General features: G+C 32.9%; 1 protein-coding gene across 1 annotated transcript in view; it reads left to right on the forward strand.

Moving 5' to 3' along the window:
• The window catches only part of LOC128989051 (alpha-2Da adrenergic receptor), a 165,470-nt gene extending 153,713 nt beyond the window's left edge, over nt 1-11,757 (forward strand). The window contains exon 3 of the mRNA XM_054410909.1: nt 10,424-11,757. Within this exon, the coding sequence (XP_054266884.1) occupies nt 10,424-11,404 (981 nt within the window). The 3' untranslated portion in view covers nt 11,405-11,757. The remainder of the gene's footprint in view (nt 1-10,423) is intronic.
• Nucleotides 11,758-13,850: the final 2,093 nt, after the last annotated feature.

The raw sequence follows: 13,850 nt of genomic DNA on the forward strand, positions 1-13,850 counted from the left end.
GTAAGGAAATGTTTCAAACCCTTGCCTGGTTACTATCTAACGTCAAAATGTTGCTTGAAAGCATTATTAATTGATTATTAGCTAAATTACAAATGGCACCCGGGTCTGGTAAATATGCATTTGAAAGTCTCAAATTATGAATATAGTATTCCTCTGATATATGTTTCTCTGAAACATCCTAGTTTAAAGAATAAATTACCAATACCAGGAATTTTTTGTGTAAATGTATTTAGTATAGTATGTCCCTCAATTTTAAAGCCCATTTCTTGCCGTGTTAGGGCCAAGGAAACCTCGGTGTTGTGTGTTAAATGCGAACCATATTACACATGTCTAAGTCAAGTACCAGTTAAGACAATCATATTCTTAAGATCAGAGATATCTTCAAATGTAGCCATAACTTATACAGAATACGTAGACGTTTAATACAACCTAACAGCCCTTGTTTATAGAATACGTTAATCCTGTAATAAAAGCAACGGAAAGTTTAGGTCCCTCCTCTTCTATATGATCACTACTAATATCTTCTTACATCCATTGGTCTATTGATTAGATATAGTTTGACAAGAAGCAGTAAAACAATACATGAATAAGTTATTTGGGTACAAATCATCCATATCGCGAAGTGATATGGACAACAAGGACCATATAAGAAGGTATGGTTAAACAAGGTCGTGAGTGAGAAAAAAAGAGAGATGTATGGTGTAAAACATTGCTGTATCTAAACCTCGATAAGAAGCCATCCTTGATTAAAAGGGTCATTCTCAAATCCTATTGCATTTATGGTATCTCTAATATAGGTACATATTATTGCAAACCTCGTTTAGAAGTCAACCTTAATAACAAATCATATCAATAATCCCCATTAGAGTCTCGTTATCGGGGTCCTACTTGTTCCCTCATATTAGATTCGTTACACAAAAGGCAGAAGAAATTTTTCATAATTACTTACTTAAAATATACGATTTTCAGGACCAAATAAAACAATGAGTTTTGACACAAAGAAATTCATCTCAATGTAAGTTTTAATAAGGCACACTTACTGATGGATAGACTTTAAATCGTACAGATATTGGTGAAGTTGTATTGAGGAGAGTTGGGTTGTGTGGCACAGCCAGATCCACAGTTCTGACAGACGACTGTTGAATGACTCGTAGACACAATGGCGCCTCGATTACCAACGTTCGGCTGATTGCACTACCTTCCACTCAAAACATAATTGTCATCAGCATCCGTCCAACAAATACACGGGCTCACGAACTCAGATCTGGTTAAGAGTTTGGCTCTAATGAGTTACGTTTTTCTGTTGAATACTCTGTAATAAATACTGTCTTGTCTAATTTTGTTTATGTACCTACGTAAAACAAAATTTAGGTTGTCCGTTCTTGTCCTAAAATATGATTCCTATAAATAGTTGTTTACAGAACTGTATTTGATTAATATTTTCAAATACGTTCGTTTATGTTTTATCCGATTCGTCAATTTCATTTGTCAAGTTGTTTAGTGTGTGAGGTAGGAAATAAGTGTTTACTCATCATTGTTCACCCCACTTCCCCACTGGCTGTAAGAAAACTATAAAACGTCAATGGTTCATTTTCACTACTGTTATGATTTCATCAGAGATTATGAATACTAGAGTTGTCCGTCAATTATGGTTTTCGTCGAGGTCCTAATGGTATAGTTCAAATTAGAGACACAAGTTGTGTTTCTTACTACAACTATTTCTCCTTCCTCCATAATAAGACTCGTCATTATAAGAAAAGTTACTCTCCCGTAAAGTACGAACGCGGGTGATTAGGTTTCTGTAGGAAGGAAGTCAATCTCTGTTGTCTTCTGTTAGTATATTATGTATAAGTATAAGCATAAATCTGTTTTGGTGTAGAACAATTACATAAGTGGCTTATAGAGTTCTCAACTAGCTCAACGGGTTCGGCAGTGGCTGTTCATTAGTTTGCATGGAGGCAATGATTAAATTTGATGAACTCTTGCTTGCTGATCGGTTGTTTACAGACGTACAGGGCTAATTATAAGCATTGATAATCTAATAGAGACTTTTCTTATTGGTTTGACAACCTTTTTTGTTCAGTCACACCGTGATCACAATGCGAAAATCCCCTCACGTCGGCCACTGTTTCAAACTAGACAAATGAATGACATGTGGCATCCTACCCATCACAGAACATCCCATAAATCTCCCTTCACTCCTTACACTTTTAATTTTTTTGTCAAAAAAATTAATTAATTAAATTCACCTATCAGAGAGGTTGAAGATCTTTTGGTCTCCAACCACTCCAGTTAAGAAGAAGCAGAATTGTAATTTTGAAGTTATATACATTTTTATTGACACACTAGTAACCAAGTTATGTTACTATAAAAGTCGTGGTTATACGAAACCTAAACAATATACCACGAAGAAAACTGGTGACAAAATACTTATTTATTGAATGAATGAATGAATGAATGAAAATCCTTCTTTATTGAGGCGAACTTAAGACCTCACGGTCCTTTCTTACCTCTATTTATTACCAATGTTCTTTTTACAATAGCCTACAGTATTAGGTTATAATACATTAAGTATCGCCATATAATCCTTTTAATTTCTATTTCGAGGACAGTATTTATTGCTTCATTTCAAAGTTAAATCACAGGACATCTTTGTGTATATAATGAACAAATTGTAAGTAAACGTTGAAGTAAGTGATGCATACTTACACGACAAAGAAACTTTAGTTTTGGTGAACATCTAGCAGAATGTAATCTTTGATAACAAGTGCTGACTGGAGCGTTGCGGTCAAATGAAGGCCTAATATAATCCGACAGTGGCTAGCTAACGTGAGTGGCAGCGGCCCAACACACATAACAGACGATGTCATATCTGCTGAGGCTACAACATGCTGTCTAGCCGGTGCTCAGTGCTAATAACCTGGGGATATATATACTGGTAACAACGTGACTGTTTCAACGTATACTCATTGAAGTTTAATGATAAATTTATTATGTAGTTGAGGTGCGCTTCATCCATGGCTTATACTACTTCAGAATTTAAATATTCCTGCTATAAAAATTTACGATTTGATAAACACCTCTAACACAGCAAAGTTGCAGACAAAGCGAATTTTCAAAAGCCTATTTGTATACGTACTCAAATATTTCCTATAAATAAAACTGTCAGATTTATTCCATAATTAAATTACATTATAGGTATAGTGAGCACTTAAGTTTGCTGCTTCAGGGAAGCGGGTTTTAAATGTTAAAAGTAGACAAGGGGATAAAAGTTTATTTTTTTTATCTCAATAGCTTATTTGAAAACAAATTAATATGCCAAATTTTACCAAACTACGTCCTTAAACAAGCAAAAACACAGGTTAACTAATTCTTCATAAAAATAACGTGGGCATTTATAATTTTCCTTATTATTTTTACTTTTCTCAGCATCAATTTAACGTATGATAACGCTTAATTTATACTAAATTATTTGTGTTGAGTTCAACTAAATGGCTTAAAAATGAATGGGAAATTTTTTTACCCCCACCACCAAAGTCGTTCGATTAAATGCAAATTTTTACGTTTGTACAAAATTTCTTCAACATCGGATTATTTTTTCGAGTTATCGTGCTAGCGGACATGTACAAAGTACATACCAATTTGAACGGATTTTGGTTTTGGTAACTGCGACCTAAAAGAAGTAAATCGGTCCCTGGACCAGGTCATATCATGAAACCTTATCGTTTCCCTAAATAGGAAATTTGCTAAACCGAGCATAATTATGCAATTATGGCACACATAGCAATTGAATATCCGCTACACGTAGGGTGGGAGTGCCAATAATATATATTTAGTTGAAACAATATAATATATATTAGTGTAAAAAACATAACACTTTTAACAACGATTCGCAAATACCTTTTGACAAATAAAAATTTGGTGCTATGCGAGAAACATTTTTATTACACTAGGTTGAACTAATAATATTACTATGACCACAGTTTGAAACCAGTAAAATGTACTTAACCATCCTTAATTACATAGCGTGATCATAAATCGTGAGTTTTTAACGAAATTAGCTTAAAAGTAATGCGAGCTCATCCAATCATGGATACTGCTCGTTCAGGCAGACTAGCTGACGACAGCCTTCAGTAATGGAGCACCCTTATCTTTCTAAACTTTCAAAATATATCGATGACTCATAAACATAAAAACCTCAATATAAAATGTATCAGTTAATATACAGCCTTTATGGTTTCAACGACTTCCTAATTATAGACAAGTTTGTTTCATGTATACATTAGTGTAATATGTGGTATACTATACGTTATATTATAATACATATTTTTACTTGCATATTGTTAGGGGAGCCAGCTGTTTTTGTAGTAGAATGGACTCTGAGGCCCCTGAAGTCCACGGTTCATATCCCGCCAAACTACTAATGGATTTTATCTAAGAGATAATGCCGTAACCCCTAGGTCTAGCCTGAATTAATGTGAAAAACAATCCCTGGCTCGTGCCTAGTGTCCTATGACAAAAAAAGTATAACGCCATTTTTATGCGGAGTGTTGTGATGAGAATATACAGTAATTGTTAATCCCTATCTTCCTTGTGGGTTTTTGCTATGGACGCAATGGCCTTAGCTTGGACTTTTTGCAAGAACAGTTTTTTTATTCATAGTTTTAAAAATTCTCCCGTTTTAAAATAGTCTGATAAAACAACAATTTTGGGTTATAGCTTTATAGTCGAAACTATATGAAGCAAAATGAACAATTAAATAATAATTTGTATTCTTTACTATATCAGTGTTTAGATAGGATATTTAAAGAGTAATTTTATACGCCTTGATATTTTAAGATATTAGTAAACTAGTAATTTGACTTATTTAAGGCATATAAACCCTAAATTCCGCACTAAGGAGGTTAAATAAAAAAAACTATTGATAGGATAAATATTATCAAAATCTATCATCATTGGCAGCAAGTAATTGTATGTCCAGTAAGTAATGTATAAGTCAACCTTCATATTGTTCAGTGGTGTAGTCTGACATACGTCGACCTAGTTCAGCTCAACAAGGATACACTGTAATATAGTATATCTCTCTAAGCAAGCTCTATTTTGGTGACGTGCTTCCGATATTGTCAATGTAATATTACTCTATCTCACCCAACACATTTGTTCAAAAAAATATATTCCTTTGTGCAACGGGTTCAACACGAAAATATTTTACCTTATAATATTTGAACTACGGCTAAATTGATAGTAATTTTTTTAAGGACTATGGATACACTATTTACTTAGTTCCCATGTTATTACGAGTCCTTATACTTATCAATATTGTGATTACTAACTCGTATCAACCTTGTTCCTGTAAACACCTTTACAGACTGTTTAATCATACCACCAGCGTATGTTATACAGGGTGTTTAAAAAAGGTGGGGATATAATTTACGTAGTGATTCCTTGGGTAAAAAAAAAGAAAATCAGGAATAAAATTTTTCTAAAATAACTTTTTAACTACATATTCGCCATTTTGTATTTTTTACATAAACATTTTAATCTTTGATTTTTTTCAACCGATATTTATTAAGTTTTGAACACATGTTGAGTCAGAAGAGACCCAAAAAACATAATTTTGACTCAATTTAAAATTTCAAAATGGTGGCCATTAAATTAATCGAAAATGACTGATAAAAAAATCAAAAACGCTTTTATTCAGCATTTATGATTCCCTATCAAACCATACCAAGACTGAATAAGAAATACTTGAAATATTACGAATTTTAGATGTAAAATGGGCTAGAATAATGCTAAGCTAGTCAGGTCAGTTTGTCCCATTTTACAACTAAAAATCGTAATATTTATGTCATTTCTTAATGGATATTTTTGAACTTGGTATCGTTTGATAGTGAATTAAAATGCTAAACAAAAGTATTCTTGTTTTCTTTTCATAAAATCAGCCATTTTTTGTAATTTAAGTTTAAAAAATTAAAATGGCTGCCATTTTTTAATTTCAAGTTGAATCAACATGTTTTTTTACATGGGCACTTCTACCTTAACATAAGTACCAAGTTTCATAAAGATCGGTTATGAAAATTCTAAGATAAATAATCACAACTAGTCAGTGCTATATAAAACTGAAACTGAACTGTAAGACTGAACTGGCTTGGGTGATAAAATTGCCAATTTGCTACCAGAAAGATTTGTTCTTACATCTTTATTTTCTAGATTGATTATAACAGTGTCCATTGAAATCAATCAAATCAAATCAAATCAAATCAAATCATTTATTATCATGGACATTTACATGCATTGACATTGTCAGTGGAGCAGAACATAAAATTTCAATGTTCATTGTCTAAATAATCAGAGGTAACTTGGGTATGAGTCTAATAATACATTAATACCAATTATTTTTTTGTAGTTTTTTATTTAGCGTAAGTTAAAAACAAGAGTTATCCCATAAAGCAGTACAGTATGCACTGAGAACAATTTGATAATGAAAGGTATTTTTGTTTATTTGTTTTGTCAGGTTAACGTATTTTTTTTCAATTATACGTTTATTCACACCTAAGATTTTCCTAGCTGTAGTCTTATTAAAAAACACATCCACGATTATTTAATCGTTTTGTATGACCGGCCAAAAAAACCTCCCATTCACTTTGACACAAATGTGTTACAATTCGACTCATTTTAATTGGAACAGATTTTACATGGTTTTATTTTAGTCTTCGTACGATGAAAATAAAAATTGTAACCGCTGAACAGTTAAAAAACGTAATAAGCTTCATACGAATATGCAAACACAACAGACATTCCGTATATTATACTAAGCAAAATAGTTATTTCAGTATTTCTTTAAATTACCAGGCTACCGAAAAAAACGTGAAACGACATAGCCAAAAATTAATTTAGGTACAATGACACTGTTCAAACATTCTCTGTTGATACATTTTATGTTCTACTTCCCAGAAAAATCACATTTCCCAGAACAAAGGAAAAGAAACTACATAAACTATATTCAGCACGTAGTTATGTAAATTGTATTTTGTTATCTAATCCATAACATCTGGATGGAAAACAAACAAATTTGCCAGCTTCGTGACATACAACAGTTCTAGTCGTGTTCAGCCCCTAGGCCAGTTGGCGCCACCTGTTGGTGGATACGTGGCCTTAACTTTCCTCATTTAACATTTAACCTGCATTCTGATCCGATCATCAAATTTTTTTGACACATTAGTAATTTCTCTATTTCTAGTCACAACTACGAGTACCATGTGACATATTAAGCTATATTTTCCAGTATTGCAAGTAAGAATCTTTCGGGTATAAATTATACTTTTTATTTTATATGGTATAAATATTAGCTGTTGTACCAGTGCTTTGCAACATGGAGAGGAGGTGAAAACATTAAATATTTACATATGTTGTATAAAATATGGACTTCTACCAACTCTTTTAGAAACAAAAATTAACCATACTTCTTAATTTCATATATTCTAACTCATAATAATTGAACGACGGGATGGAAAGTAGACTTCTGGTTGCCTCCAAGTTATTCAATGATAAATAAAAAATAATCGTTGTTGCTAAATAGGCAAACCCCCGCAAAATTCGTTCTAATATTGAATCTTACTTATTTAACAAATCAATGACACAATCTAGAGTAAATAAACCTTGTTTCTATTTGTTTCAATCAGCTGTGTGGAATTCCTTTAAAAGCCTTACCTCAGAACTTTAAAAGCCCGCGGGTCAGGGCCCTAAGTTAATATTGAAGCGTTAAAAGGTCTAAATTGCTCCTTGGTACTGTAGCTATATATTTGTGAAAATTAAGTCTAAGTGGTTCATTAATTTTTCTCGTACAAATAGATATTCAAACAAAAACCACCTCTTCTTTACAATATTATTATTATTACGATGGATTAATGACTTGCTCTTAAGCTGATCAAAGTAGTGCAAAAGTAAAATTGAAAATAAAGCTTCCCATTTCTGGTATAGTACACGTATTTCATTTGTATACAGTTTGTAAAAATATTATAAGAGAAGAGGCTGTAGTGGAAAGAAATCATGTTTATTCCTCATATTTTTCTATCTAAACGTAGAAGTATTGTTGTGTTCCGAATGCAACACAAATGTAACTCCAGTGAGGCGTAAAATATACAAAACCTAAAAGTTTCCATGCAGGAGCTTTTTCAAGAAGTTCGAATTACATGATCCGGGTCTTGTAAGTTTGTCTCGGGTTTCTCTTGAAATATTAGAGATATTGTAATAGAATTTTTTATCAAATCAGGTATTAAATATCAAATGTAACATTTTCTACCATCAATCTTTCTGAAATTATGTTTCTGTTTACATCGTTAAGTTATAACCACTCGAAATAAAGCTCTTAATTGCTTATACTTAAATACATTGGCAAAATAGTTTTGTATACTTATCTTAATTTCTTACTACAAATATAGTACAGTTCAAAAATGTTCTCAACATTATTTTGTGTATGTATACAACAAGTATGCAACGTCCTTAAATGGCATTCATTTAAGAGAAAGAAGAATTATATAGCCAAAATATATGAAACTTTGATAGGAAAGTGTCATTTTGTTGTCAAAACACAGAAAACGTAGACTTCTTACAAAAGCTTTGTTGCTGAGCACAACATTGAGTACTTTGTCTTCATTAACCAGCATAAACAATATATCTCCTCATGCCACTATCCCATCAACTACGTCAGGGCGAGGAGAAAATAATTTTTATAGTGGAATTGAAATTATTGTTGTGTATGCTACAGCTGTCGAATTCCGTATAAAAAAATTTAGACTAAGATAAAATGTAGGGCGAAATGAACTTTATTATTAAACAGAATTAATTATTTCAAGCTCACACATTACCCTGCAGTTTATAGTTTATAGCACTTAAAGGAAGGGGTAAAAAGCAATATAAAAAAGCAAAGAAAGGGAATTATCATATAGATAACATGACATTTATTACAAAAAAATATATACTATATCGACAACCCTTATGTGATACTACAATATCAAAATGTATAACACTAGTAAAGTAAATTTCTCATTCCTAATAGCTCGAGTTTATTTCAAGTACCGTTTGGGGAGGGGAATTTACATCAGAAGCAAAAACACAATTGTATTTTAACTTGAGCGTATTTAGATAAGAGCACATGGTACCCTGAGGAGCTGTAAGTGTACTGAGACACAGACCAGTGACGTAGTGATACGATCAATAGAACATCCTCTCCGTGACGTCAGATACCCCCACCACCTCCACCCCCCACCACAAGCGCCCCCCACTCCACTACCTCTCCAGCACTCTGGCTGCATTTATCACACGGAATTAATTGTGGTTTGGAACACAGTGGGTGGAATTGCGAAACACTCCGCTAACCATTACGATGATTTACGTATTTCAAGCAAGCTAGAATTATTTATGTTTTCCCCCAGAAAACTGAAGAATTAGAGTAAAAGTTTATTTTACGTACGTAAGACCTTAACCTACGTCAAGGAGTATAAAAATATCCCTTTTAATATATTTATATGACGGTTATAACAGATTGTTATAGTTAAATTACTACATCTTGTCTTTTAATATGGTATATATTCATTATAATTTTGGATCTAAGTGTTGTGTGTTTTAATTAAAATGAACAAATAAACATGTGTACGAGATGAAGTCAATTAGCTTCCATGAAAACATTTATACATTTTGTTTACTGACCAAAATAGTTCACCAACATTTGATTTAAAAACACTGCATAAAGAGTATTACCCAATATAAAAGTCCCATTTGGCTGTCAAAACACAGGATAGTAGACATCTTATGAAAGCTTTGTAATAGCTGAGCATACCATGTGTTGTTTGTCTTCAATAACCAGCATAAACAATATATTTCCTCATGTCATTATTTCATCTACTACATCAGGGCTTACGAGACAATAATTTCAAAGGGGTAATAATACTTATCATAATATCATTCGATGTATTGACATTTTTGAATAGGTTGCAGCTGTCAAATTCCGAAAGAAAAAAATCAACTAGGATAACTCATAGGAGAAATAAATGTGCTTGATAAACAGAATCAATATTTTCAGGGTCAGACTTCAATTACTAAGTTAATGCATAGCAAGCAATAATCAGCATTGAGCTACAATGTTTTTAAAGCAAAAATAGACTGTCTACTATAATGCAGTAATACAACTGTAAATGTTACGTTAAATTACACGTTGTGTTATATGTGTCATAACCCCTGCATGATCAGACATAATGTACAAGATAAAGATAGCTTCCTCCTATATATAACCCTTCAACATGCAACAACAATCAACAAATTATTGATACATGACGTGCATTCGCTTGTTAATGGTAATATATCATTATATTGGATATCATTATGTAAATGTACCGGTACTGACATTTATTTTTACTTGTTACAGCTTAGCAAGGACGTGGGATACGTGCTCTACTCAGCGATGGGATCATTCTACATACCAAGCTGCATCATGGTATTTGTCTACATCCGCATCTACTACGCAGCCAAGGCCCGAGCTCGGAGAGGCATCCGCAAACCACAACAGAGGCCCAAGCCCTCGCAAGAGGCCCAGAAGTGCACGAGCTTCTCCAACCCCGTGCCTGCAGGACAAGTCCAGAGTCCTGTGGACCGTAACTCCAACAACTCACCCATCGCAGTCACCTTGGAGTCCAAGCCAGTGCCGATTCCCATAGTGACGTGCGATTTCGCCTCCGATATAAGCACTAGTGATAACGCGGAGGGCCCCCAGGACCCGGGTGGTGGAGAACCTATAAAAGATACTCTTAAAGTCGGGAGTTTAAAGATGCAAGCGGCGCAGTTCAAGGGGTCAACTCTGTCCGTGAATGGTGACCTCGCTGCTATGTCTCGGTGTCGAGCGCCTAGTGTAGGAATTGACCCTGACATGGTGTCGGAGTTCGACCCTTCCTCTTCGGACTCAGGAGTGGTGCAGAGGTGCGCGGTAGTCAAACCACTCAAGCTGCGTTTCTGCAAACCCATATTTGGGAGGATGAAGTCTTCCTCTAAGGCCAAGAGGGAGACGATAGATATGGGTAAGGTGGCGTCGCAGCAGGACATTCATCACCAGGAAGTGCCACGGATACAGAAGCCTCGGGATCCCGAGCGGGAAAAACGAAGGATAGCGAGGAAAAAGGAGAAGAGAGCGACGCTGATCCTGGGCCTGATCATGGGCTCCTTCATCGCCTGTTGGCTGCCCTTCTTCTTCCTCTACATCCTGACTCCTCTGTGCAGTGTGTGCAATATCCCTCCACAAGCGTTCTCCGTCGCCTTCTGGCTGGGGTACATGAACTCCGCCCTCAATCCTGTCATATACACCATCTTCAACAAGGACTTCCGCAGAGCGTTCCGCAGGATTCTTTTTAAGTGATGACGGTTTGTTGGCGTTAGACTAACTCATCTCTCTTCCCGAGCTAAGTCTGTAAGTGAATCCTTAGTTAAATTTAGCATACGAGTGTGCTTCTTTTGTAACAGTTTTTAATTGACTTTTACTTAAATAATGAAAATGTTGTTACATTGATATATTTTTATAACCTAATCTAACTTTAATGACGTATGAAATATAGTGAGTTAATTTATTTTCTACGGAACAGTTTAGTTTTTAAGTATTTAAAATTCACGATTATGGTTGATTTTATTGAAATATGGAGGTTTTTGTGTGTTATTTATAGTTTTCTTTTATAAACAGTGAATACTTCAAAATATCTCTTGGGAAATTGCATCCAACAATTTAATATTTCCATTGAAATATTAATCATTATTGATTGAAATCAAAATTTATCTAAAATTTACAACATAAAGTTCAGAATAAATTTAAATTCATATTGATGTTATTTGGTCCAGGATCACTTCTTGAATATTAAAATGGTATAATATTACCTGCCTCCGTCTGTGATCCTTATGACGCTTATTCATAACATTATTATTATAAGCATCATAAGGATCACAGACGGAGGCAGGTAATATTATACCATTTTAATATTTAAATTTAAATGCTGAAACTTCAGTAACTGATCCTCTAACGGTGTAAGTAGTTACGATTTTAAACTATAACAGTACAAATAAGCCATGCATCCATAACAGAATTATAAAAATACTCATAATAACTCACCAAATTAGAAGTAATTACCTTCTTATGACTTCTAATACTGTATAGAATATTTCAAAATGGATTTTAACAATGCAAACACGCTTTATTTGGTGAATTTGTGTCTGAATTACTAGTTTCAGAAATCTAAAATAATCTACAAAAATAAAAATCCTCTGAAACAATCTGTTTATGAAAATTTCATATATCGAAGTCTATTTAGAAGTATTCGTTGTTGAGTATGACTTTCACTATTGTAAGTTCCTCTATTAACAGGTGAAGTATTTAGATCTATTACTGTTTAGATCTACCCTTGCGCAGAGTAACGATATAGAGGCGCAGGACACTTGTAGCCCTTTGGTGACTATTTGATGTATGATAAAATTACGTTTTAGGATGATTTACTTTCTAATTATAATTTAACGGAAATAAATATTGTAAATAGTGTGAATATTAGAAGGTTGCATTTAATGGTTCATGTAATTTACGTTCATTTATTACTATGATGCATTAATCAGTGGACTACAAATGTGATAAAACAACTTCAATAATAAAAATACTTTTTACTCTAACAGTTTTTGAATTTAGCATTTGGGTATGGTAATGATCGGATTTTTCAACCTTTTTTGTATAGCAATATCTTTTTTTGAGGATACAAAATACCTATATGTTCAAATGACACAAACATATTTTATATTCTTTGTAGGACAACTGGTACATACAGATAAATTAGAAAACTAATTTATATATAAAAACCAAAACTTTTAGATTTTTTTAAATTTGAAAAACAAATTAAATACGATTGATGGAATTTAACGTAAATATATTAAATTAAACTAAATCAAATATTTTTTTTAGTTACCGTAAAACTACTTTTAAAGAAGGTATCCAATTCTGTGTAAAAGTTTAAATCTGCAATTAATTATAGATCAACAACCACTGAGTTCAGTTCGTTTTCATTGGTTTTATTCTTAAATAGAGTTGGTATAGATGGGTTCAATGGATGCTAGTGTTTATATTTATTAGTTAAAAACGTTATTATTGAAAAGTGGTCCTCAATAGCACGTTAAAATACTATTTATGATGCACTCATTTTCTATTTTGGAAAAATTATTTTAATACGTAAAGAATTACATTATTTAATTATCTTTTTGGATGTTTCACATTGCTTATTACAATAGTTTAGTTCATTAGGTTACTGTATTGGAAATTGTGTTATGTTAAGTCATTCAAAGTTCAAAGTGATATTATTTTATTGTTTTAAAAAGTTACTTTCTAACATTATGAACATATTATTCTACATGTCATGATACGTACATTTTACACATCAGAGATATTCGGGATTGTTGTTATGTTTGTTTAGTTGAATGTTTAAAATAAGAAATTATTACAGTACAATTAAGTTTTATTTAGTTCTTGTTATTAGTTCATTTAGTAATTAGTAGTTGGCCCACAATATTGACCCAAAGAGTTTTATGAGATCATTTTTTACAGGTATACTCGAATTATATGTCAAAATGATAAATATTTTGATAAGTTAAGTTAAACGATGTTTTATTACTTTTCACTGATAACCTAGAAACTTTAATACATTCAGCACATTTGAAACGTTAAAAGTGATAATGTTTGAAAAAAACATGTTATAAAGAAACAACAACAGTTGAACACACTACCAACCAAATAACTTAGGAACACGTAATGATTTAAAAGATACATTAGGATATAACTA

The sequence above is a fragment of the Macrosteles quadrilineatus genome, unplaced genomic scaffold (genome assembly GCF_028750875.1).
Source record: "Macrosteles quadrilineatus isolate MER2022 unplaced genomic scaffold, UCM_ALF_1.0 Scaffold_1__1_contigs__length_201487025, whole genome shotgun sequence".
NCBI lineage: Eukaryota > Metazoa > Arthropoda > Insecta > Hemiptera > Cicadellidae > Macrosteles > Macrosteles quadrilineatus.